The following is a 24,160-nucleotide window of genomic DNA, read 5'->3' on the forward strand; positions in this document are numbered from 1 at the left end:
ATCTGCTCTTTCCCTGAGGCCCAGTTTTGATTGATAGATGGAAGGAATTTCTCTTTTATAAGCAGACTGTGGTTCACATTTATTTCCTTTTTTGTGACTAACTTTTGAGCTGGACAACCCCCCCCCCTCCCCCCCGCGGGAGACACAGACAGTGGCAATACCTCCGCAGCACCAACCACCCTCCCTCCGAAAATACAGGAGCGGCAATAACCCCTGTAGCACCAAACCCCCCCCCCCCCCGCAGGTGACACAGGCAGCAACGATTACCCGCAACACCAACAACTCCCCCTCCCCGCGGGAGACACAGTCAGCGGCGATCACCTGCAGTACCATCAACTCCCCCATAGGAGACACAGGCAGCAGTGATCACCCGCAGTACCAACAACCCCCCCACGGGAGACACCGGCAGCGGAGATCACCTGCAGTACCAACAACTCCCTCATAGGAGACACAGGCAGCAGTGATCACCTGCAGTAGCAACAACCCCCCCGCGGGAGACACAGGTAGCGGCGATCACCTGCAGTACCAACAACTCCCCCATAGGAGACACAGGCAGCAGTGATCACCCGCAGTACCAACAGCCCCCCCCGCGGGAGACACAGGCAGCGCCGATCACCTTACCTAGTGGAGGCATGGAGGAGACATGGAGGCAGGGAGAATGAAGAACCGGCCGCTCCAGCCAGGACACAGACATTCTCCTTTCAGCCGATTGGAATCCAGAAGTGTGTGCTGAGACATGATTGGTCAGGGAGTCATAAGACTCCCTGGCCAATAGGGGCTTCCTGGTTGTCCGGGAGGGGAATGTGGCAGAATAGCGAATATTCATGTGCTAGTGTCATACAACTGGATTGGATCAGGGCGCACTCTTTGTGCCTCGAGCTCACCCTATTTTGAAGCCTATTAGAGCCTCTGGCTCTAATCAGGTGCTTCAAAAGACACACCCTGCCTATCCCTGCAATTGTAATTTATGCGCCTGGCATCCTGAAAGGGGCCAGGCGCATTGATAGGGAGGGCGGCGGCAGTGTTGGGGGGAATGGCGCCCGTGCACCCACAATGCATGGGCCGCTACTGAAGAGATATATTTTACACAAATGTTTTATGCAATGGGGGCAGCACTACGGTATAACACAATCATAATAACAGATAACATAAGATAGAAAATAAAACAAATGCCTTTCTTGCTGTCTATTTCAAAAGAGAAAACACCCTTACCGTGACTTAACTGAGAAATTTTTGCCCATGGAGAGATGCTTAAGGTGTCTACTTCTGCCCAGAGCTGGGACAAGTGAGAGCAAATGAGAATCCAAGCCTGACAGAGATTAAAAAGAAAATCACATAGATTATTTGAAAAGTGGAAAACTGCACCAAAAAAAAAAGAAAAAAAAGAAAAAGCAAATGCTGCGAGCTAGGCCTGTTTGTTTTGATCTAGGCGCAGGGGAGTGGTTTAGTGTAACAGCAGGTGACTGACATTTGTTTCAGCTCTTGAGCGCCTCCTTTGGTTTTCAGAAGGTTCTGGAAAAGAGGCAGGGCAGAGAGCTGGAGTGACATGGGGTGTATGTAGGAGCCCTGACCAATCTCCAAATAGGATTGGCAGGGGGCAGGCCTCCTATATATAACCATGGCCAGCCTGCTGTGGGAAGAGTTGTTGGGTGGAAGAACTGAATGATGGAGTGTTAGACTGTCATTGTCTGAGGGAACCCCCTTTCTGGGGGGGGTGTACCTCAGGCCTGGAGCTCGGGAGCTGGGAGGGAGCCTCTCTGAAGTCATTCAGGAGGGATCCATGCCGGGGTCGGTGAGTGAGAAGAACAGTGTGAAGCTCTGGGAGAGCCATGCCAGCAGTTGGATGTGGAGCCAGAGGGAGAGACTGTGGTGTTTTGGAGTCAAGTCGTTGCAGGTACGAGAGCTGGCAGGATTTGCATCGGACGTGCTGGTTTAGTTATCCATCAAGTGTCAGTAAGCACATTTATTCTTCTATACTAAATTGGTTGCTACCACAAAGGGGACTGCAGACCCCTGCCTATAATGGGCTATTAGGAAAATGTTAGGACTTATTCAGAGTGAGGCCTAGCCACATGCTAATGGAGACAGGAACCCACGGGGGTACCGCTACATGGGAAAATGTTAGGACTTATTCAGAGTGAGGCCTAGCCACATGCTAATGGATACAGGAACCTAGATTTGGACAGTGAAGTGAAGCAAGTGATCTCAAGTAGTGTGCTGGAGGAGGTGCAGAGGAAGAGACTGGCAAATCTAGACTCAACCAATATTAATTTCTTTGAGAAGTATTCATTATCTGGGCATTCCATGTCCCTTTTCCCCATCCAAGTTTAATCCCCTAATAAAAACAACAAAAACAAGCAAGAGACTGTTCATTGCCTGGTAAAGTGTGCCAAAATGGATGTCTGACCAGCAGGGTGAAATATGTGGATGCTACAATGCTATAATGTAGCAAAAAAAATATATATACAGTAGATATCAGTAGAATAGGTAGTACTACCCTGTTTCCCCCGAAAATAAGACCTAGCGTGATTGTCGGTGACGGCTGCAATATAAGCCCTACCCCCCTGAATAAGCCCTAGTTAAAGTCCTTGTAGGTCTTCTTTTCGGGGAAACAGGGTAGGGCTTATTTTCGGGGAAACAGGGTAGGGCTTACTTGGAGGGTAGGGCTTATATTGCAGCCATCACTGACAATCACGCTAGGTCTTATTTTCTGGGAAACAGGGTATTATTTACATTGCACTTTTGGAGCTGTGGTGAATGATGTTATAACCAAGAGTAGATATCACTGATACATAAAAAATCTAGAGCAACAAGTGCACATGTACAGCATAAACAAGGTATAGTAGAAATGATGACCCTGCACTGAAAAATTATTATTGAAAGATAAAAATGAGAAAATTAGTAAGACCACCCATGAACATAAGGCAGAAGTCAGAGAGATGCAGTTGATTTCAATCAAAAATTATCTTTTCACAGATCTATTACATATTTAGGTAATCAAGCTGTCATATACAGTACTATTAAAGGTGAATTCTCTACATAGCACTGCCACATGAGCATTTTTTGTAAGTTTTTTTTTGTTGTTTTTTGGTAAATGTATACTGTTTAAGAGACAATTCAGGAGATGATTTATACAAGTCTTCTGAACCTTATGACTGGGAGCACAAAATGGGCAGTCAGTAAAAATAATATATTAAACCCAGATTTTATGCATGCTTCACAAGCTTAGCTATAAGGGAGTTTAGAGGCCTTAAGGTTTAGAAAGTGCAGAAAAACACAATGAAGAGTTTCCAAAGAAAAAGGAGGTTCTCATGAGAAGAATTGAGGGGTCAGATTAAAATAGGGCCCAGTGGGAAAGAGAAGAGAAATGTACAGTACTGTATATGTAGCACAGACAGCAGAAATAAATAAGTTATTAAAGCAAAACATTTCTCACCATTATCAGATATATTCAGACTTCCTACACTGCTGATGGGAGGAAAATGGTCCTGTAATATCTGAGCACCTGCAGCACGTAACTGAAACCATATGGAAGCACTGGCATAAGTTGGTTGGTTTTCAAATAGTCAAAAAGTAAATTTAAACAATACAACTCATGAAAAATTATGATGCCAAATATTTATTTAGAAATTGCAATGCTAAAAATGAGAATAGCAACACATTTTACAATTTTACGTCCAAATCTAAAAATTCATGTAAGCTGAAGAAGGCCCTGTTTATAACATTAGCATTTTACTGTAAATACACAAATGTGTAATAATTACTACAGCAATGTAGTAAATCTTACACATTTGTGTTATAATGCCACCTTTAGGACGTTGGGACACTGGCAAACAAAAAACATTAAAGTGATTGTCAAGTCTCTTTTTTTGTCTTTAAAAATAACAAACATGTTATACTTACCTGCTCTGTATAGTGGTTTTGCACAGAGCAGCCCAGATCCTCCGCTTCGCAGGTCCCTCTTCAGTGCTCCTGGCCCCTGCTTCCTGACTCAAGCTGCAGCTCCGTGGGTCCATTCAGACACGGAGCTGCGGTTCAACCCTGCCCCCTCACTCTCCTCATTGGCTTACTTCCTTTGACAGCAGCGGGAGCCGATGGGGCCCCTGATATGTCTCAAGCCTGGATGGACAAGGCACACGTGTACATCGTTGGATTGAATTGGGGCTCAGGTTAGTTTAGGGTGGCTGAGGGGGGCTGCTGCACTCAGAAAGTTTTTTATCTTAATGCATTAAGATAAAAAAACGTTTGCCTTTGTAGCCACTTTAAGCCAGCTCCTGTATAACCCCATCTCCAAATTCCATGTCTCATTTTTGTAGGCAAGAACTACAAAAGGCCAAAAATACAGAGGGGACCAGCCTCCCTCAATAGACTTTAGGTAAAAGATCTTGTTTTCTTTATCATCCACTGAGGGACACGGAAATGCAGTATTTCTTAGACATTGGGGATGTCTAACAGCAGTTTAGCTGAGGGTTGAGTGATAGCCACTGAGATATCCAATAAGTATGGAGATCATACTACCAGGGAATCCCAACAGATCAGCACCTGAACGAAGGTTGGATAAAGAAGGGCCAATCAAATATGAAGAAGGTGGCTCAACCAGGTGCTCCAGTTCAGGACAGGTAGATACTACTGATGGCAAACTGCAAAAGATTAGCCTCAATTACCAATGTGAAGTATGACCAATTGTTCACCATAATGAAAATAGGTGGAACAAGCTAACTGAATGGGAGAAAAACTCTAAACCAATAGGTAAGGTGGTAAACAAATGAATATCCTCAACCTTTGACATTAGGGAAAGCAAGGTTTATTAGAAGGATGTGAGAAGCCTCTCAAATATAAAATCTAAAGGACGTTTTTGGTGATTAACGACATCAGTAAAAAAAGGGTAGGCAGGGGTGAGGATGTAACATAAAGTAAGCTGGAGTATAAAGACATCCCAACCAAAATGATGGGGATGAGTCCTTCCAACCAACACCCATAGATGTTTAGAGGTGTGGTAACTATATTGCAAATCTGACCAATGATTAAATATCCATTTCGAAAAATCATTAAACTTAGCCCAACTCCTCTGTAGAGGAGTTGGGTGTAGAAATCCCAGTACTGGTACTAGGAATAGTATCCTGATAGATGAAGAGAAGTATAGCTCAATGCCCTAGTCAGACCAAATATTTTTTGCCTCTGCTGTACTCAGAGGAGCAGCAATCTATTTTCTGGTCAGGTTTCCCTAGGCTTGGTGGTTGATTTCTCCTATCTGCCTCTGGTATAAGCTTCCAGAAATAGAGTAGGAGGGTCAGCCACTGAGTTATGAATATTTATCTGACCTCAGCCAATTGTTGGGACTGGGCACCAAAAAGAAGGCTGGGGAGAAGATAAATGTTTGGCTTGTTCTGCAGGGTTTTTCTTCAGGGGCTACTCCCCCTGGAAGGCAGCCGATGTACTGAAGAGCTGTTGCTAGGCCTCAGCATGTGCTTTGCTGGAGGACACTACCTTAGGGAGCTAGGATGGGGAAGGACTCCTATATCATTGAACAGTGTTGCATGGAAGCTAGTTGGTGACAATTATCCTTGACTCTCAGATTAGTTGACTATCCAATCTACCTCCAGCAAAGGCTGCTGCTAATATATTTGTGCTTGTGTATCTGTTCTCCTGTACTTGCTGGCATTCTTGAAGTATTCTGTACCCTCTTACCTCTCTCCTGTTCAGTTTCTGCAATACAACTATAAAAACACATCCTCTAAATGGAACCTGTGTTGTTTGTCAGTGTGCTTGGAACTGTTGTCTCGGCTGGGCATTTTCAAACAGGTAGGAGAGACCTGGGTTATTTCCAGCGGTCCCTCCAGGTTTGAGCACTACAAATGGGGGCTCGTTCTGGAAATCTCCACTAGTTCATGCTACCATTGCCCATAGCAACAGACAGACAATTGTGGATTTTTGTCTGTTTTGTGCTTATGGACTGACCAACTGAGGGATTTCCTGAAAAATTGCAAGGCTGTTTATGCCATAAAATCAAACTCAGGGATTAGACAGGATGATATAATCTTTAAGACAGGGATCTCCATCCTACAGCCCTCCAGCTGTTGTGGAACTACACATCCCATGAGGCATTGTAAAACTCTGACATTCACAGACATGACTAGGCATGATGGAAATTGTAGCTCCTGAACAACTGGTGGGCCATAGTTTGGAGACCCATGCCTTAGGAGAATCCTCCCAGGATAAGGGAAAAGGGATAATGCTCACCCTCCAGCTTAGTGCCTTGCCAAAATATCAGATTCTCGAATTGAGAAGGAAATTTTAAAAAGAACTGTGGGACAGTATAGGAAGGGGGAGTACATGAAATTAAGTTTCTAACAATCCCACAAACCCCTAAGAAGTGAATGGCAAAGAATCTGCTGACATCAGTGCTTATCTCCTTCAGTCTTAACCATCATGACAGTAAGATGGTAATGGTGGGAATTTTAAAATGCCAACTGTGAAGTAGTTCCCACAGATACTGCGTCACACCAGAAGCTGTGTCACAGTTCTGAAACTAGACAGTGCTCTGCAGCTAACTAACCCAGTATACAAAGGTCTTAAAAGCACCACAATGCAGAGCCTAGTGCCCGAAGGCTAACTTTGACACATCCAGAGGCCTATTCGCTACACAATTCTTCAGAGACTGGGTCACACCAGAGGCTGTGCCATAGCTCTGGATTTTCGAGGATGCGTGTTCTACAGTTACCTAACACAGTACTCAAATGTCTAAAAAGTGCCACAGTTCAGAGCCCAGTGCTCAAATGTCATATTCCAGGAAGGCTCTGCAAGATTTCAGTCCAGTTGGGTCCTGGTATGGCCTTCAAAGCTATTGCTGAGAGTTTGCCAATTGTATAGTTGCTATGTAAACCCAAGTAGGGTTTTTGAAGTCAAAAAAGAAAAAAAAATGGCTGTGTAAAAGTCAACTTGACTGAGGAAAAAAAATATATATATAAAAATAAAAAGGCTTCTAAAAATATAGTTAGATTTTATTTCACCATAGTCGAAGAAGAGGCTTCCAACCTCCTAGGAAGCTAACAAGAAAACAAACTGAGGCACAGAAGTTGAAGACAGGGATAAACAAAGTCTGACAATGTTTTCTGTTTGCCAGTGCCCAAACCTCCTGAAGGCAGCAGTATAACCCAGATTTCAAAAAATGACCACATGCAGAAGAAAGAAGAAAGAAAGAAGAAAAATGTTTGAAAAAAAAATCTTAACATTGGCCATTCAAATTCACATAAAAATGCAAAATGCTCTTTACAGTCACCTAGCTAAATCTTACCTCGCAGCTGCTTAAGTCAAGGTGAACATCCTGGAGGTGAGTGTTAGAACATAAACCCTGCAACATGGCCCTGGAAGAGAAACACTGAGTTAATTATATCAGCTTACTGCTTAATGTAGCCTTCATTCAAGTCACTAAAGACTTCTACAGTGTTATGTCTACTTGCATATATGAAAACATTTTAAATCTCTATAAATCTCTGCAAGTGCAGTATCATGTACAAACAATATTTGAATTCTGCCTCTCTTCAGGGCTTAACCACATTAATATGTTTTTGCATCCCAGGGCACATGAAACATCCATCCTAAACATCGCTGTTAATCTAGGCATATAAAAGATGCAACAGAACACATCAAAGTGTGTGTATATAAGGTCCTAAGGTACATGCATTCTGATGCTTTCAACAAGCAGAGTGGCGTGAATAAGCGATGTACTCCCACCTGTAATTGCTTTTGTGGACATGGAGGAGGGATATAAAGAATCTGACTAGCATGAGAACTGGACACTGCACTAGCTGTGCTGATTAAAATTCAACGCAACACAATTGCCAGATGGCAGAATACATTATGTCAGATCTTTCAAGGATCATAGTGGATAAACAAGATATGTGGTGCGCATAAGGTAAGCTCTGGTACATTAATAAATATATAACATTCTTGCAGTTGAGTTGCACTTCTGGATTTCTTTTTTTTTATAATCATCTAACTCCTATAACATACTATGGTGAACACTAAACAGTATCATGTCAGGTTATGTTTAAAATCTTAAGGACCTATTTTAAAAGCAGAACGGATACTGCAATCTGCTAGGCACTTCAGACACAACATTGCGCCTGATTTTTACAAATGATTCATAAAATGTAGGCTAGGGTATAGAGAATATAACATTGCAGAGCACACTCCATGACTGACAGATCATCTGCCCTGCCTCTTCTCTCCCCTTAACATTTTCTCCTCATTCATAAAAATAAATGGAGCTTTGCCTGCTTCAGAGCACTAAAGCAATTAAAGAGCTAAGCAAATTTGTGGAGCACAGGGCTTTATAAATGTGCCTTTTTTTAAATTTTATTAAGCAGCGATATGACCGTGGCAAGGTCATATCGCTGCGTTAAAATTGGGCCCCTTATTGTTCTTGCTTTTTGTCAAAGGTATGGCTAAAGACAGTTTTAGTTTTTCATTTTCATGTAGTTTTCAAAGGTCAGACTGTCTCCAGATGCCAGAGGAAAAAAACACAATAGCAGCCATACTATATAAATGAACAAATATATTAGGTGTTAGTTTTGCCTGTGGCAAAACACCAAACGCCTGAACTACTGTCTAATGAGTTGCAAAGCTGATTCAGTTTTGCATGCCATACACTATCCGTTTAATGCTGCTATTGCCTGGAAATGTTGTACCATAATGAGTTAATATCTCATTGGTGTGCCTTTTAAAACATCATAGTTAAGAAGCTGAATTCTTATGATAATTCAACAGGGCTTGAGATAGAAACAATTGCATTGCATTGTAAGAAATATTGATATGTTGGAAACAATTGCCCAGTGCTCATCGTTTTTCCTTTACAGCAGGAAACAGTTACTATATGTAGGTCATGTACCTGGCTATTGCATACAAGTATATGGGACATGCGACTGTACGCACACAGCCGCTATGTCCCAATATGATATCTGTGAGGGTGTGGCTCCCTGAATGCACACAGGGTGAGTTTAGGGACTTGCACTTGCAAGTCATATTGAGACACAGCACCTATTCTGTGCAGCTGCATGTCCCAATCGATGACAAGGAGACTCCGGCACGGGAATGCATGCAACATCTCTACACCCCTTGTGCGAGCAAAACATAGCCTTGCGCAGGGCACGCATGTAATCATCCTGTGTCAATGAGGCCTAACTGTAATTTGCAATTTATTAAATGGGTAATTATCTTCTGATTGTCCTGAAACAACATCCTTCTGAGTAAAGTCCAGGGTAGATCTGGTGATAAGTGGACAGTTGGAGGGCTCCAAGGACAAAGGGTAACCTCACTGGAACTGTGGAACTGGAGTACTCTGGGTGCAATCAGGGAAGGGCTCATACAGTAGCTGGGTGGAAAGGGAGAATCTGCATTCTATTAGGCTCTGGCTCAGCTGACTGTATGCTGGTTCTGACAATGGAGGGCCTCTCACTTGGCTGAAGATTACTTGTCCAGCTATCTCTGCCTCATCATGTGTGGCCTCTCTAAGCTGTTGAGGCAGGTATGTTTAGGAATTTTTTATTCCCTGGGTGTGCCCAGGAACCCAAGAAGCAGTACCAGGACAAGGTCAATTAGTGAGGGAAAGAGATATACCTCCGACCAGTCACATCATCTCCATCCAGGGAGCCTCCAGGTTCGCCGCACCATGGGGAAACTAAGCCACCAGCTCCCCATATTCCTCAGAGTAGGCAAATTTGTGCCAATAAAACTATTTTTTTTTTGAGAATTGCTCACTGTGGCCTTTCTCCGTGGCCACCAAGTTATCCATTGCCTTGATCTCCACTACCCCAATGGGGTTGTGTCTGCTTCCAGAGTAGGGGGATGCAGCTTTTCACCACTGTAAGCAGGAGAGGCAATATGGATCTCCTATAAACCTTACTAGGAATTCCTTGATAATGCCGGCGGAAGAACTCGGGGGATGCTGGTACCTCCCGGTCAGTGAATTTTTGAACTATGCGATGTCCAGAAGGGTTGAAGAATGCGACAAGACCAGAAGATGTGAAGGAGCGATCCAACCGCCTCCCCACATCTCCAGCAAAGGTTCGTACTCTGAGGGAACATCTTCTGGATTTTTTCCAGAGTGTAGTACCACCGGGACAGTATTTTAAATCCCACCTCCTGATGTCTGGCACAGATAGAAGTTTTGTGGGAAAAAAGGAGGAGCCAATCAATTTGCCTCTAATTTTGTCCAACAGACTGACAATCTGTTGCTCTCTAGCTTTCTTGATTCGGGATCCTGGGGAGGGGGGGCAGAAAAAGGGGGAAGAGAAGAGAAGAGGGGGAAAGAGGGGTGGGGTGAAGAAGGGGGAAAGGAGGAAAGAAGGGAAGATAGGGTGAGGGTGGGAGAGCGTGAAAGGAGGGGAAAGCAAGGGAAGGGGAGGGGGAAAGGGTGGGCAGAAGGAGGGGGGGCAGAAGAAGGGGAAGGCCAGGAGGGCAGAAAGGAGGAGACTCAGGAGAACCTAGTGGGAGGGAGGATCCATGCACACAGCACAGGAAGACCCGATTTCCTGTACACGATGGATGAGTCTAACTCGGCATTCATCTACCATAAAACATTACATATAGTGCATGGAGAGTCCAGTACCTACCACATCAAATGACTAGGCTCAGAAAGCATCCAAAGCAGAGCAAGACCCCCTGGAGCATCCCACCAGCCCCAACCCACTCCTCTCCCCCCGCTATGAGCAGGATAGTCCAGCCGGAAATCAGTTAACATCCCACACCTGGAATGAGAAATGGCCAGTACTGGAGAGGCCTGTGGATAGTTCAAGGCACTGCCTCTAGTTTTGTGCTGTGACAAATGGGCTTTGGAGTCTCTCCAGGCAACTGGGAGGAAGAGGGTGCTCTATGGAATCCAGGGAGAGAGGTTGGGATTGATCGCACGGTGGGAGCAGGGGGGATCACAGGGTCACTGGATGTGGGGCTATGGGACCTCCCCCCAGCACAGTTAACCATGTTGAAGGCACAAAAAGTACCTGAGCTGTGGGCCGGGCCGGCCGTGTACAGCCCAAGACAGGTGTCAGTTAGGGTTGTCACTTCCAGGGCTCACATTTCGGACTCATGCACCGGCGCCGGCGTCTGGTCTCCTCTCCTATGTTTGGTGGAGTGGTGGGGCAGATCCGGTCTGGGGGCCCGAGGTGCAGAGCGGGAGTCCCTGGTAGGCAGCGGGCTCAGCCAGTCTAGAAGGGGTATTGGCTCCATGTTCAGGAAGGCGAACAGGTCCGGGAGATCCAAGTGGCATCGCAGGGTGAAGGAAGAACTATCCTTGCAGTTGAAATCCCTAGCAATAAGGCAGTAGGTTTCGCAGTAGTATCGGCTCAAGCAGGGGTTTCAACATGGCTCGCCTTTTCAGGTTGGCCCTAGATACGTCTGGGTAGATGGAGATTTGAGCACCATCAAAATCAATCTAGCCCTTAGACCATGCAGCACAGAGAATTAGGATCTTCTGGGCGTATTGATGGAGACGGCAGATCAAAGTGCCCGGGGCCTTAGGTCCCAGTGCCTGGTGCACCCGATCAAACTCCTCAGGTAATCCCCGGATACGTAAATTGTTGCAGCGCCTCCAGTTCTCTAAATCCTCCACATGGAGCTGTACTCCCGGCAGATGTTCTTGGAATGCTGTGTGTTCCCTCTCCAGGTGGGAAACACGGAGCTCCAGTGTGCTCACCTCTAATTCCTCTTTCCTCAGTCAGTTATCCAACCCATGGACCTCAAAGAGGAGTCTGTGGAAGTCGCAATGACCAGTGCCGCCATGTCTCCTTTAGTTGGAAGTGCACGAAGCAGGGCCCTGATGTCGGCATTGGCATGGGACGATTGTGTGGGGGTTCCCGAGGTTCTCGGAGTGCTGGGAGATTGGTTCAGGAGCGATGGTAGCCCCTTCAGGGAGCTAAGCACAGGGCTAAGCACGAGGCAGCCATGGATGGGGAAGGTGAGTCCATGAGCCCCCTCCTGCCACGTGTCACCTCCGGGGAGGCCATAGAACATGCTCTATCCTGGAAGAACCGACTGATTGGGGATGCTGATACAGCTTTTGATGATCCCCTGGTTCTCCTGCATTTTCGGTAGGTCATGGCAGGTCAAAAGAAGGTGTTAGGTGGGCATTTCAGCCATTTTCTAGCAGTGAACGTTTTCACTCTGCCATGACCAAGCCACGCCCCCAAGCTGTAATACTTACCTTATTCCTCACCCTAGCAGGCTTCCACCACTCTGTGCAAACAGGACCACCAAAACCTCTACAGAGCTCTGGCCGTCAGTCTCATTCTGACATCATTAAATGTAATGCAGAACCAATAGCCCCCCCCACATGGAAATACCCCATGGCCAGAGCAGGTGCCCCTCCTGTCGTCCCCTTGTCCCAGCACTGCCAGGAAGCAGTGAGACATGGAGTAAAAGGAGTCTGCACTTGAATTTGAGAAAGGTGAGTAAATGGGCATCCCTTTACACTTCTATATAGACAAATAGAAAACAAAATTTCTTACCTCAAGAGTTCTGGGGGCACTTTGGTTCCACTCAGTGATATGTGGGACAGTGACAAAGAGCTGCCGAAAAACTTCTCCACAGATGGCAGTGTCTCCGGTGTACGCCTGTCAGGAATCAATTATTTGATTTTTTTTTAGGTATACAGTACATGTGCAATAACTCAGCTGGATGTAAAGTCATGATGAAAGTCATATTTTGTTGCCGCATATGCAGGTTCTGAACCTTACCCAAGCAAAACATCTATAGTATATTACATAGTTTAAACAAAGATTTGAAATGTGCAGTTTCTAGCAGGACTGGTGCAAGGATTTTTGACACCCTAGGCAAAACCTAATTTTTCCAACCTATTGGCTCCACTATTGGAGCATGCAGACGTGGAGGGAAACCAGTGGCTGAGCGCCCTTAGGCAGCAGTGCGTCCTAGGCAGCTGCCTAGTTTGCCTAGTGGTAGCACCGGCCCTGGTTTCTAGCATACCTTGCAATCCTTGTACTCATCCTGCAGTCCTGCACAATACTGCTAACACTGTAATGTCACATACCAGAATAATAAATACTTGCAGAAGTAGCACAGTAGGCAGGATAGTGTTTATTCCCCATGCCTATTGCATTAGTGTGTGCACCCAAAAGCTCAAACACATATGCACGTGTGCATGTGTATATATACTTTCTACTGTCAGTAGAGCAGTGGACAGTGTCATAAGGTCAGAGATTGGTGTCAGTAGGGCAGTGGACAGTGTCAGTAGTTTATATTTAAATTTTTATTATTTTTTACAATTTTATTTTTTTACAATTATTTTAGGAGCCCCATTAGAGGGCTTTGGTGAAATATCAGGGGTCTAAACAGAGGAAATCTGCACTATACATGATTTTTTGTTATGTATTATATTATGCTGTTTGTTATCATACATTTTTTTCAAATGCTTTATATGTATTTAAAAAATGTTGTACTCAATAAAATATTGTATTAATACTAGATATCAGTGCTTTCAGTCACTTATAAAGTCCCGCTTTACTGGGGGATTGTTCTCTCTTTTTTTGAACAATTAACCCTGGGATGTGGTGACTGATAACACTATTACTCTTGTTTGATTGTTGTTGTTTTTTTTCTACATGGTGATTAGGGTGTGCCCAGGTACACCCTGTGCGCACGCCCATGGTTCATTCCTTTTAACAGCTGAAGATATAGTGTTTTAAGCTAACTTTTGCTGGCCCTCTGAAAGCATTCTGCAGGGGATCCCATTTCAAAGCTGTTTGATAGTCAGTGAGGAGGCAATATGTCACTTGCTTATTATCTGTTTTAATCCCATAAATGCCACACCACCACACTGCAACCATGTGCATTTCACAGGGTTGCGGGGTGGCTGCGGCATGGCCCAGTTCACTTGAATTGCTCTTGTTCGACGGTGACACTGCTTGCCAAATGCCACAACACAAAGCTGCCTTTGCAGCTTATAGAGGATCAGGGGGAAGGGAGGCATAGAAATTTGGCTCAACTGCCTATTTTTGTTGCCACCCAGCCACTTGTTTAATCAAGCACTAACTGTTGGACTGCAAGACAAAGAGCACACAGCAGAGCTGAGGAAAAGTTATATATATGCTGTATATGTTATTATTATTACCGAAAAATGTAATTTACATATGACGTCTCTACTAGTTCATTTGATCTATCTAAAAACAATGGATAGTGCTTATTTATTTTCTCTGATAAGCAGCTGGATGAAGCATTAACATATCCATAGATGAAAAAATGATGGAACAACAAATATGTACAATGTACATGTACAATAAACACATACAAAAATTATTTAAGGTAAATATTACAATAATATCTAAAAATATATATTACCTGTTATTGCACTATACTATAGCATAATCATCATTATCATCAACAGTGAGGATTTGGACAGCATTGAATGTAAAATCCAAACCTCATCTCTAAATATAAAATATACCGGTAATTGTTTAAGGAAACTTACCGGTGTGATATAGAGTTCTTAGAGAGATCAAGATGTGAGAGACAGGAGCAGCAACCAAGAGCCAATGCCCCGAATATCTGAAAGGAAAGATCATACTGCATTGAGATCTCCATGCCAATGAACTAATATCCTAATTACACTAATTTATTCTTCACCTAAACACTCCTTATGCAAAGAAAACCTCACACTTCTGCCACCATCACATTTGCAAACATTCAGACACTTGTACAGCTCTTTTCCGCCATTCCCAAAACAGTCAAGAGACATTAACTATAGGCATACAGCTGTCATCCATAACCCATATCACTGCTCCCATTCCCTTACAGTGTCTACAGCACAGTCTGTTCCTGAGAGATCCAAATAAACCAACGAATTTGGATGAGACAGAAAAGTGTAAAGTGCCTGGGAAAACAGAGATGTATTAGTTATTAGGAGTGTGCAGAAGAGAAAGGTTTAAATGTAAGTGGATTGTAAAGTAGCAGGAAGGATAGGTGTTACAACATGGAGACAAAGGATGAATTTCAAAAAGGTTTCTTTATAGAAAACCAAGTAGCAAAGATTTCCATGGAATCATATCATGGATATATTAGCAATGGATGAGCATTTTACAGAGGGTTTACTAAGCTGTAGATATCTGAGAATGGGATTATCCATGCAATATTTACCATATAGAGAGAGAATAAGAGACATACTTTATCTATGGCACACTAGGAGAAAGCTTCTGTTCATTATTAGTACTGCTATAGGTAAGGACACTTAGACATTTAAAATACATAACTGGTTGATAATTTCTTCTCTTGTACTGCTGTCATGGTACTAATAAAAATATTTTAATATAGACATTCTTCAGACATGATTTGTTCAAGTTCTAAGGTAATGTACTCAAAACACATGTTTCTGAAAATGGCTAAAAAATAAGTGGATGCTGTAGCGACCACTGGCTGGAGACTGGAAGGACCTCAAGGCAAGAAATATCACCAGCACACCAGGGAACTCCATAAAATGGTCCAACGCTTTATTAATTGATCACATCACGGCAGAAGAAAGCAACATTTCTTGGAGAAGGTGAGTCCTTCTCCAAGAAATGTTGCTATCTTCTGCTGTAGTGTGATCAATCAACAAGTGTTAGACCCTTTTATGAGGTTCCCTGCTGTGCTGGTGATATATTTCTTGCCTGTTCAAGTTCTAATCTGAACCTCTTCCTATGTACTACATGGAAGTGGCTGGTGAGATATCTGTTATTCTTTATTTGCAGCAGTGGCAAAATTAATTTCACAACTGTACAAAGCTGGGCACCTTCTTAATAAGCCCTTCTCACCCAATCAACTTAGAAAGCTTCTGCAACTTTAGCACTGTGTAATACAAAACAAGTAGACCACCCAATCCAATATAAGGGCCATGTCATTTCCTCCCCGTGTAACTGTCCAGCCTCCCAACAAAATCATGGAATAGGTTATGAATTGGAAGTTTGTATGACACTATAATATAACAGGGCATGCCAATAAAATATTAACAGACTGCAATATTTGTTGCAGGCTGCATCTGTAGCATAACCCTCAATACAAATACTTTGCGTCCACTTTAGTCAAATTTAATTTTACACATATTTAGTACCAATTTTGTATTGGTTTTTAAACAGCTTGAGTAATTGAAAGAAAGAACACTGCATTCTAAATAACATGTAGCGGCCTAACTACAGGAGAATTAAAATGAATGAATGAAAACAATTTAGGAAGATGTTCCATAATTTGCAAGCATACATGCATTGTATATATAGGATACAGTGTGGAAATGACCAGTTGGCATGCAAGAAAGTAGATAGTAACTGGAAGGCTTGTGCTATAAATTAGGTATTGATAGATAGATGAATGATGAAAGCATGCATTATATCTGCTTTTGGTTGTTAAGGGGCAGTCTCACATTGGTCTCCTCACTCCCGAGAAGTCCAGGGTTCTTACTGAGGGTCAGAGAGTGCAGCGAGGAGGAGAAGAGAGCATTCTGGCAGAGAGACTGACACAGAGAGAGTGCTCCTACAGAAAGAAAGTTCCACAGTAATATACACTCATACACTACATTATACAGGCACAAAGGTGTCATTTGCAGTGCATCAGCCACCCATTCCTGACATTGTTTCCTTTTATACATAGTAAAAAAATTGCAAACACCATTAGTTACCATAATTAAATATCAAAAAGTCACACGCAATATCAATCACCCTTGTACCTCTAGAAGTAATATTTGTTTTGCTCAGGTTGAGGCTCCGAAGTCCGGCATGAAAATAGAGAAACTGCTGAGAGAGCGCCGAGATTCCTAGAGGATAGCGATAAAATAAAATCCAAGGTTATTAATAAATAATAACAATTAATAATACTTTAATGATAAATCTGTCTAATGAGTTCATAACTGTATGACCAGCAGAGAGTAAATGATGGACGTGATTTAATTTTTCCATGACATGTGACACTGACATGTATGTACAGCGCAGAAGTTGGATTACCTCGGTCTTCCAGTGGGTTGTGTGATAGGTTCAGTGAATGCAATGAGGAGGCTGAGTTATCTGCCAACACAGAGGCCAAGCGGAGAGCAAAATCACTGCAGGAGAGAGAAGGACAGAGAGAGGAGGAATGGAGAGAGAGAGAGATAAGGGGTGAGAGAGAGAGGGAGTACTGTGCTATTGGACATAACAAAACTAGCCTGACACCATATTTATTAATTCACACTTTATCTCATCCAGTCATCCTGTCATGCTCTTTGACTGTGTAGCACTAAGTTTCCCCTCTACTCCATATTGAATTAAATTATTCCACTCTGACAATGCCTTTGAGATAGGTACTCTTAATAACTAGGCAATCCCTCACACAATATGCTGAACAACAGACTCTTGATTGTGTCACTCTTAAGAGGCCATGCTTTTTTTACCCATAATTCTGTCCCTTTCCCTTTGACTACAATGCTAATTTTTCAATCTATTTTTGAATCCACCCAACTTGCCCCTGTGTTCCTATCTCCCTCTCTCCCCTTATCTCGGTATCCCATCTATATAACCCTCCTTCTCTGTCTCCCTCTCTCACGCTCTCAGTCCGCAGTCCTCAAGGATTAGCTCCTCTAGGTGCTGCGATCGGCCGACGCAGTGCAGGATCTGCTCTGTCACCTCCGATCCCTACAATAAAAAAAATATATTAAAATTAAAATTTAACCAGATATGAACAGATGCTAATTATTTCCCAAAAAAATATGTACGGTCTATTCCGTGTTTACCAGTTTGAGATTTGCGGCCTGGAGCCTGAGAAAATACTGATTGTATGCAAGAGCGGCAACAACCAGAGCCAGGTCCCTGTGAAACAAAAAAGGTATGGTGTAACTAGGAAAAAATTCAGCCAATGAATGTTCACACTGCATTTTTACCTTGACCCTCTGACCTGCTTTCCAGATGGCTAAAGTCTTGCAGGTTAAACTCCCGGCTGTCCTGAGAGTGATAAATCATATCCACATCCTAAAAAAAGACACAGCTTTTTATGCATTTGGCCAATTATTACCTATATATGGGTGATATCTCATTTGTTTAAACAGAATCCGTTATATATTAATTACAGATATTTATTTAGCACTGAAAATGTACACAGAGCTTTACATATAAATGTATACAGATACTTCTCGTTCAATGACTTACCTGTTTTACAACCACTCGGACTTATGACCAGCACTCCCAACCCAAGCGATGCACTGTATATCATTGTATTGCACAGTACAGTACAGAATTGTTGTTGTTTATATGTTTGTGTTCTGTATTTATGCAAATTAGCACAATGTTATGGAGCTGGAGTTTTGTGTTTAGACCTTTTTTTCAGAATACAGTACAGTAGTTAAGAATGCAAAAAATATTGATTCCTCGTTTAATGACCAATATGTTTAACAACCTGGTCGCTGGAATGGAACCTGGTCATTAAGTGAGGATAGCATGTATTGTACATTCACATTAGTCCTTGTCCTCAAGGAGCTTACAGTCTAAGGTACCTAGCCCTACATATATACATACACGTCTAGGGCCAATTTAGACAAGATCCAATTAAGCGGCCTGCATGCCTTTCGAGTGTGGGAAGACACTGGAGTAGCCCACACAAGCACAGGCACACTCTATGTAGTGTCCTGACTTGGGCTCAAATGGAAGCCCACAGAGCTTTAAAGCATACGTGCTAACCTTAGCTTCTGACAGAATCCTGCATTGTTTGAATCACAGGCCACATCCTAGATCTAGAGCAGTGACTTGAGTGAAGCCAAGTGCAATCAGCTACACTGCCCTATGAGAAGAGCAAGAAACAATGGCAGCTTTCATCAGAGGTTGCAATTAAAACCCTTAAAAGTGGAAATACTCCCACTCACGTGCACAACTTCTGGAACCAAGTGAGGAACATTATTTTCAAACTGACCAATGTTTGCTTTGGAGACAACCCCATGGCCTTCGTCCTCCACTTTACACCTTTGTCAGTAAAGCAGTATACACGTTACTCTTGATATATCTTTTGAATGTGGCTAAATTGTGCATTCGTCTGGAAATAGATGACCCCACTTTCCATCAGAGTCTGTATCTCCAAAGTTAATGAGATCAAAACTATGGAAGATGTCTTGGCCTCTGCAAACATAGAGATGACCAATTTTGGAAATCGTGGTTTTATTGGTTGTATTTTACTGGCTTTTCTGAATTTGGAGCTTTGATGTCACGTCTTTGAAGGTTTATTCTCTCTCAAAGCCCTAAACCAGGGGTAGGGAACCTTGGCTCTCCAGCTGTTTTGAAACTACAAATCCCATCATGCCTCTGCCTCTAGGAGTTATGTCTGTGATTGTTAGGGTCTTGCAATGTCTCATGGGACTTGTAGTTTCAAAACAGCTGGAGAGCCGAACTTCCCTACCCGTGCCTTAAACCCATTTCCTCTCCCCCATTAATACCACCCCCCACACACACCTTTTTTTCTTTCCTCTCTTCCTTGTCCTCTCTCAGGGGCTTACTTTCCTGTTCCTTTCACCTTGGGGTTCCTGGGTAGGATTTTCCCCTTTGTGTTTCAAGGGAATCCACTCAACTCTAGCGCTCTGTGTAATAGTTTATATGTGGAATAAGTGGTATCTGGGTTAACTCATTCATGGATAGTAGTGCACACGTTTCAATTGATATCTAGGATCTAGAGAATTCATCTCTTCTCTAACGGGAGCCAGTCTTGGGTCATTATGTGAAACTGAATAAATTGAAATAATGTTGGTTATGTTTTCTTATTTGCCCTTAGGATTATACAGTTAAAGGATAAGTTCCCCTTTAAGAAAAAATAATAAATGCACATATTTTTGCAGATAAAAAAGGGCATTTATTATATTTTTCACAGAAGCCTGCAGAGCATTGCACCTATAATCAGTGGATTTCGGGTGCAATGTCAGGCTCCTGAAAACACCTACAGCTCAGCCTACTACTCTGTGCTAGTACTTCTGTTTGGGCTATCAGTCTTAGAGCTGTAGGAAGTGTCAATGGACTACAAGCCATCCATTGAAAATGATAAGCCATCTGCTGCATTGGTAAACAGGACTTCTTTATTTTCTTTAGTTTCCTTATTTACAGATTACTGTAAATGAATGACACAGCTGTGCCGATTTTAAAATGTGACAGTGGCTGTGGGGCAGAGGAACCTCCACTCACTGTTACAGGGGAAGCCATTAGGGGAAAATGGAGGCTGGGCCTGGAAAGATGTAACATGTTACACCCTAAATATGGGTGTAACATGTAACATGTTCAAAAAGGTGAACTTATTCTTTAATGTACCCTGGTACTCTTCATATGCGATTCTGAAACAAGATATGTTTCTGCTTGTACACCATTATTTTCTGCATTGCTTTGTTATTAAAATGAAAAATATAGAGTTAAAAAAAAAAGTTGAAATACATATTTTTTTTTATTAACCCATTAAATGCTTTGGGAATATTTGGCAAACTTTATGACCCATATTGTCTACCACACTATACAGCCAGGCAGCTAACACTGCATTTCTAGTGCAGTTGTGCAGGCTCCTAGATCATCTTTGTGGCTCCTGCCTGTTTACCAGACTATGAATTAGCATCCTAGGTGAGCAGTGCAAATCACAATACTAAATGAAGGCAATTATAAATTTTTTGGGAGGTAACAAAGTCATCATCACGTTTTTTCAACTTTTGTTTAGCTGCTGGCTTGATGTTTCAGTTTAATGGGATTTGCTTACCCACTGCACCTCTTCTCTGCAACACACACCATTGTAGTCGCATAGAGCAGCGTATGTCTCTGAAAAGCCACCTAGAGAAATGACAGTAGTTATAAAAAAAGATTAGTACTGGTCCAATGTCTAAAAAAATAATCAGTTCACTACTTCTACATAGGTTATATATTTATGATTAATAATTTTACGAGACATATACATGCCTTTTTTTTATGAAGCGTAATGTAGATTTACTTTCTTAGTTTTAGGTGTAATTGAAATAATATTTGTGTTTATGTCTCCCCAGCCCCACCATCCAGAAGATGACCAACAAAAAAATCGTTGGCCTGGCCAGGGATTTTAGCAGCATCTTTTAGATCCAGCGGGCTGCATGTACCCAAATCGGTTCAGAAGTCCATAGATCTGTTCATTAGCTGGGAGGTGAGGGGTCCAGTGGGGGACAACATCATTTATTTCAGTTTTGCTTTAATCAGCAGCTTCAATATTAAATATAAGCTTTTATTTTCACATCTGCTATGAAAAGCTAAATTTAGAATGCTGCAAGGTACATTTTTACATTTTTTTTGTTGTTCTTACTTTCTCAAATCTCTGATAATAATCTATTAGGTTAATGTATTAATTTATCTAGTAAGCTATTCACTTGTAAATTGTACTCTGCAAGCGGATTTTCCCCAGAATGAGGTAAAATTTCACTTTGCAAAGTATACCTAATTACGTACAAATAAAATAACATTAAAAAACTGTATTTCTTCTTGCACAAGACTGGATGATGAAATAAGCAGAGCTCCACCTCATTCACTAAGCTCTGGGGAAAATGACCTATCAAAGTGCAAATTCCTTGCAAAGTGAACAGTCTGATTGTCTTTAGTAAACCATCACCTATATGGCTGACAGAAACCAGGTAAGCCAGATGTATACATTTTAACACAATATTGACTTACAGAGCTACCTGATATTTATTGAAACACGATCAATAAGTAAAGAGAAGCTGATTAAAATTTTTTGTAAAAAACATAATTGCAAGTTTTTATTGAATTAATTGATCCAGGGTGTGCTGCCTTTGCTGGACGTGAGAGGACATTTGAGACAATAATTGAGGCTAATAATGAGATAATTTGAGTTGTTGTGGTAATCAATGAAATGTCAGTCAGATGTGAACACAAATGATGATTCTAGGCGTACCGAAACAACATGTCTACCCCTCACAAAAATACACTCTTTCATGACTGTTCTTCCCGGCGCAAGTAGTTGCACTGAATTATTTCCCCCCAAAAAATTGTCTTATAAATGTTTTGATGCTCAAGAGACTAGCGTTTGTTTTAGAACCCCCAGCTGGTACAGTGAGCTCTGTTACTGTAAGCCAGAGTTTCCCAATCTTTGCTCAGTTGTATACCACCATGATAAAGCCACCTGTCCCATCTACTTACATCCACAATCTAGTCAGGACATTGCCACTGTCTTGGGCTGCTCATAGATGGATAGAATTTCAAGTGAAATTTCTTAGCAAAAGTCTTAGCAAAATTCACATGAAAATTCTCAGAACATTCAAATGTCGTTCAAAAGATTTTGCTTGCTTTTTACATTTGAATTTGAAATGAATGGACTTTACCAAACAAAAAGCACATATACTGTTATAAAATTTCATTGTACAAAACATTTTTCCATCCTGCTCCTTTGAATTTTGTCACTGCAGTCAAAAACGACCGTTGATTTGACCAAACTAATGATTAAAGAAATGAACAAATCTATTTATTATGTGTACTTATATAGCACCACCAATTTATGCAGCGCTTTACATATTAATTATACATTCACATCAGTCCCTGCCCTCAAGACGCTTACACTCTAAGGTCCCTAACTCACATTCACACATACTAAGGCCAATTTAGAGAGGAGCCAATTAACCCACCAGCATGTCTTTGGAGTGTGGGAGGAAACCACTTCTTAGAACATTCTTTTCCTAAGATTTTTTGTTTGAAATTCTATCCATCTATGGCCAGCTTAACTTTCACAAACTGAGAATATTTACTTATCTAAATTAATAGCTATGTTTACTTTAACCCCTTTCTGACCAGCCGCCGTCACTATAATGCGGCAGGTCGGCACATTTCCGCGATTCACCGTAGCTGTACGTTGGTCCTTTAACCACTCCCCGACTGGCACACACCAACGTACGTTGGCAGAATGGCATGGACAGGCAAATGGGCGTACAGGTACGTCCCTTTAAATTTGCCACCGTGCCATCGCGTGCGTGCCGCCGCCGATACTGGGTCCCGTAGACTCGATTGTCGCGGGGATACCCACGATCGTCTCACAGGGAGGAAGAATGGGGAGATGCTAAAGTAAACAAGCATCTCCCTGTTCTGCCTAGCAGCAGGGACACTGATCTCTGCTCCCTGTGATTGGAGCAGAGATCATTGATGTGTAAAACACAGCCACGCCCCCCACAGTTAGCAACACGCCCCTAGGACACACTTCACCCCTACACTGCCACCTAGTGGTTAACCCCTTCACTGCCAGTGTCATTTACACAGGAATCAGTGCATTTGTATAGCACTGATTGCTGTATAAATGACAATGGTCCCAAAAATGTGTCAAAAATGTCTGATGTGTCCGCCTTAATGTCGCAGTCACGATAAAAATCGCTGTTCGCCGCCATTACTAGTAAAAAAAAAAAAAATGAATAAAAATGCCATAAAACTATCCCCTATTTTGTAAACGCTATAACTTTTGCGCAAACCAATCAATAATCGCTTATTGCGATTATTTTTTACCAAAAATATGTAGAAGAATATGTATTGGCCTAAACTGAGGGAAAAAAAATAGTTTTTATAAATTTTTGGGGGATATTTATTATAGCAAAAAGTACAAAATAATGCTTTTTTTTTCAAAATTGACACTCTTTTTTTGTTTATAGCGCAAAAAATAAAAGACGCAGGGGTGATCAAATACCACCAAAAGAAAGCTCTATTTGTGGTAAAAAAAGGACGTCAATTTTTTTTGGGAACCACGTCGTGCGTCCACGCAATTGTCAGTTAAAGCGACACAGTGCCGAATCGCAAAAAGTGGTCTGGTCTTTGGCCAGCAAAATGGTCCGGGGCTTATGTGGTTAAACAGCTTTAGCAGGCTGCATGACGGGGGAAATGATTCGCGTGTCCGACGACCGCGATGTCTGCCGGCCACTTGTTATCGCGGGCACAAGAGCCAGAATGGGGACGTGTCTGTGTGTAAATCTATCTATCTAGGCGAATTAGAGTTGGGTATAAACAGACAGTCGAGTACATTTACGTTCAGCCGCTCATAGAGAAATGTGGGCTCTGTCCATGTGTGCTCTGTATAAACTGAGCTGTCACAGACCTGTCATTGGCACACTCTACTCTGATCTGAAATCAGCGGAAAGATACCCTGCTGATCAAGTCAAAAGTGACTGTGCCCATGTAAAAGGGGCTTT

General features: G+C 42.4%; 1 protein-coding gene across 8 annotated transcripts in view; it reads right to left on the bottom strand.

Moving 5' to 3' along the window:
- The window catches only part of CARMIL3 (capping protein regulator and myosin 1 linker 3), a 145,230-nt gene that overhangs the window by 48,560 nt on the left and 72,510 nt on the right, over positions 1-24,160 (bottom strand). For all 8 annotated transcript variants that reach the window (XR_013270314.1, XR_013270326.1, XM_077469093.1 and 5 more), the window contains exons 7-19: positions 20,716-20,786; positions 17,899-17,972; positions 17,738-17,813; positions 17,551-17,639; positions 16,977-17,071; positions 16,703-16,789; positions 16,400-16,509; positions 14,804-14,881; positions 14,480-14,556; positions 12,504-12,608; positions 7,295-7,364; positions 3,437-3,518; positions 1,213-1,309 (exon numbers count right to left, since the gene is read on the bottom strand). Coding sequence is in view for 6 of the 8 variants with exons in the window: in XM_077469093.1 (XP_077325219.1) it covers positions 1,213-1,309; positions 3,437-3,518; positions 7,295-7,364; positions 12,504-12,608; positions 14,480-14,556; positions 14,804-14,881; positions 16,400-16,509; positions 16,703-16,789; positions 16,977-17,071; positions 17,551-17,639; positions 17,738-17,813; positions 17,899-17,972; positions 20,716-20,786 (1,111 nt within the window). In the remaining 2 variants the exon portion in view is untranslated. The remainder of the gene's footprint in view (positions 1-1,212; positions 1,310-3,436; positions 3,519-7,294; positions 7,365-12,503; positions 12,609-14,479; positions 14,557-14,803; positions 14,882-16,399; positions 16,510-16,702; positions 16,790-16,976; positions 17,072-17,550; positions 17,640-17,737; positions 17,814-17,898; positions 17,973-20,715; positions 20,787-24,160) is intronic.

Source organism: Lithobates pipiens, unplaced genomic scaffold (genome assembly GCF_037356315.1).
Source record: "Lithobates pipiens isolate NorthernLeopardFrog02 unplaced genomic scaffold, aLitPip1_a1.2 Scaffold_11, whole genome shotgun sequence".
Lineage (NCBI taxonomy): Eukaryota > Metazoa > Chordata > Amphibia > Anura > Ranidae > Lithobates > Lithobates pipiens.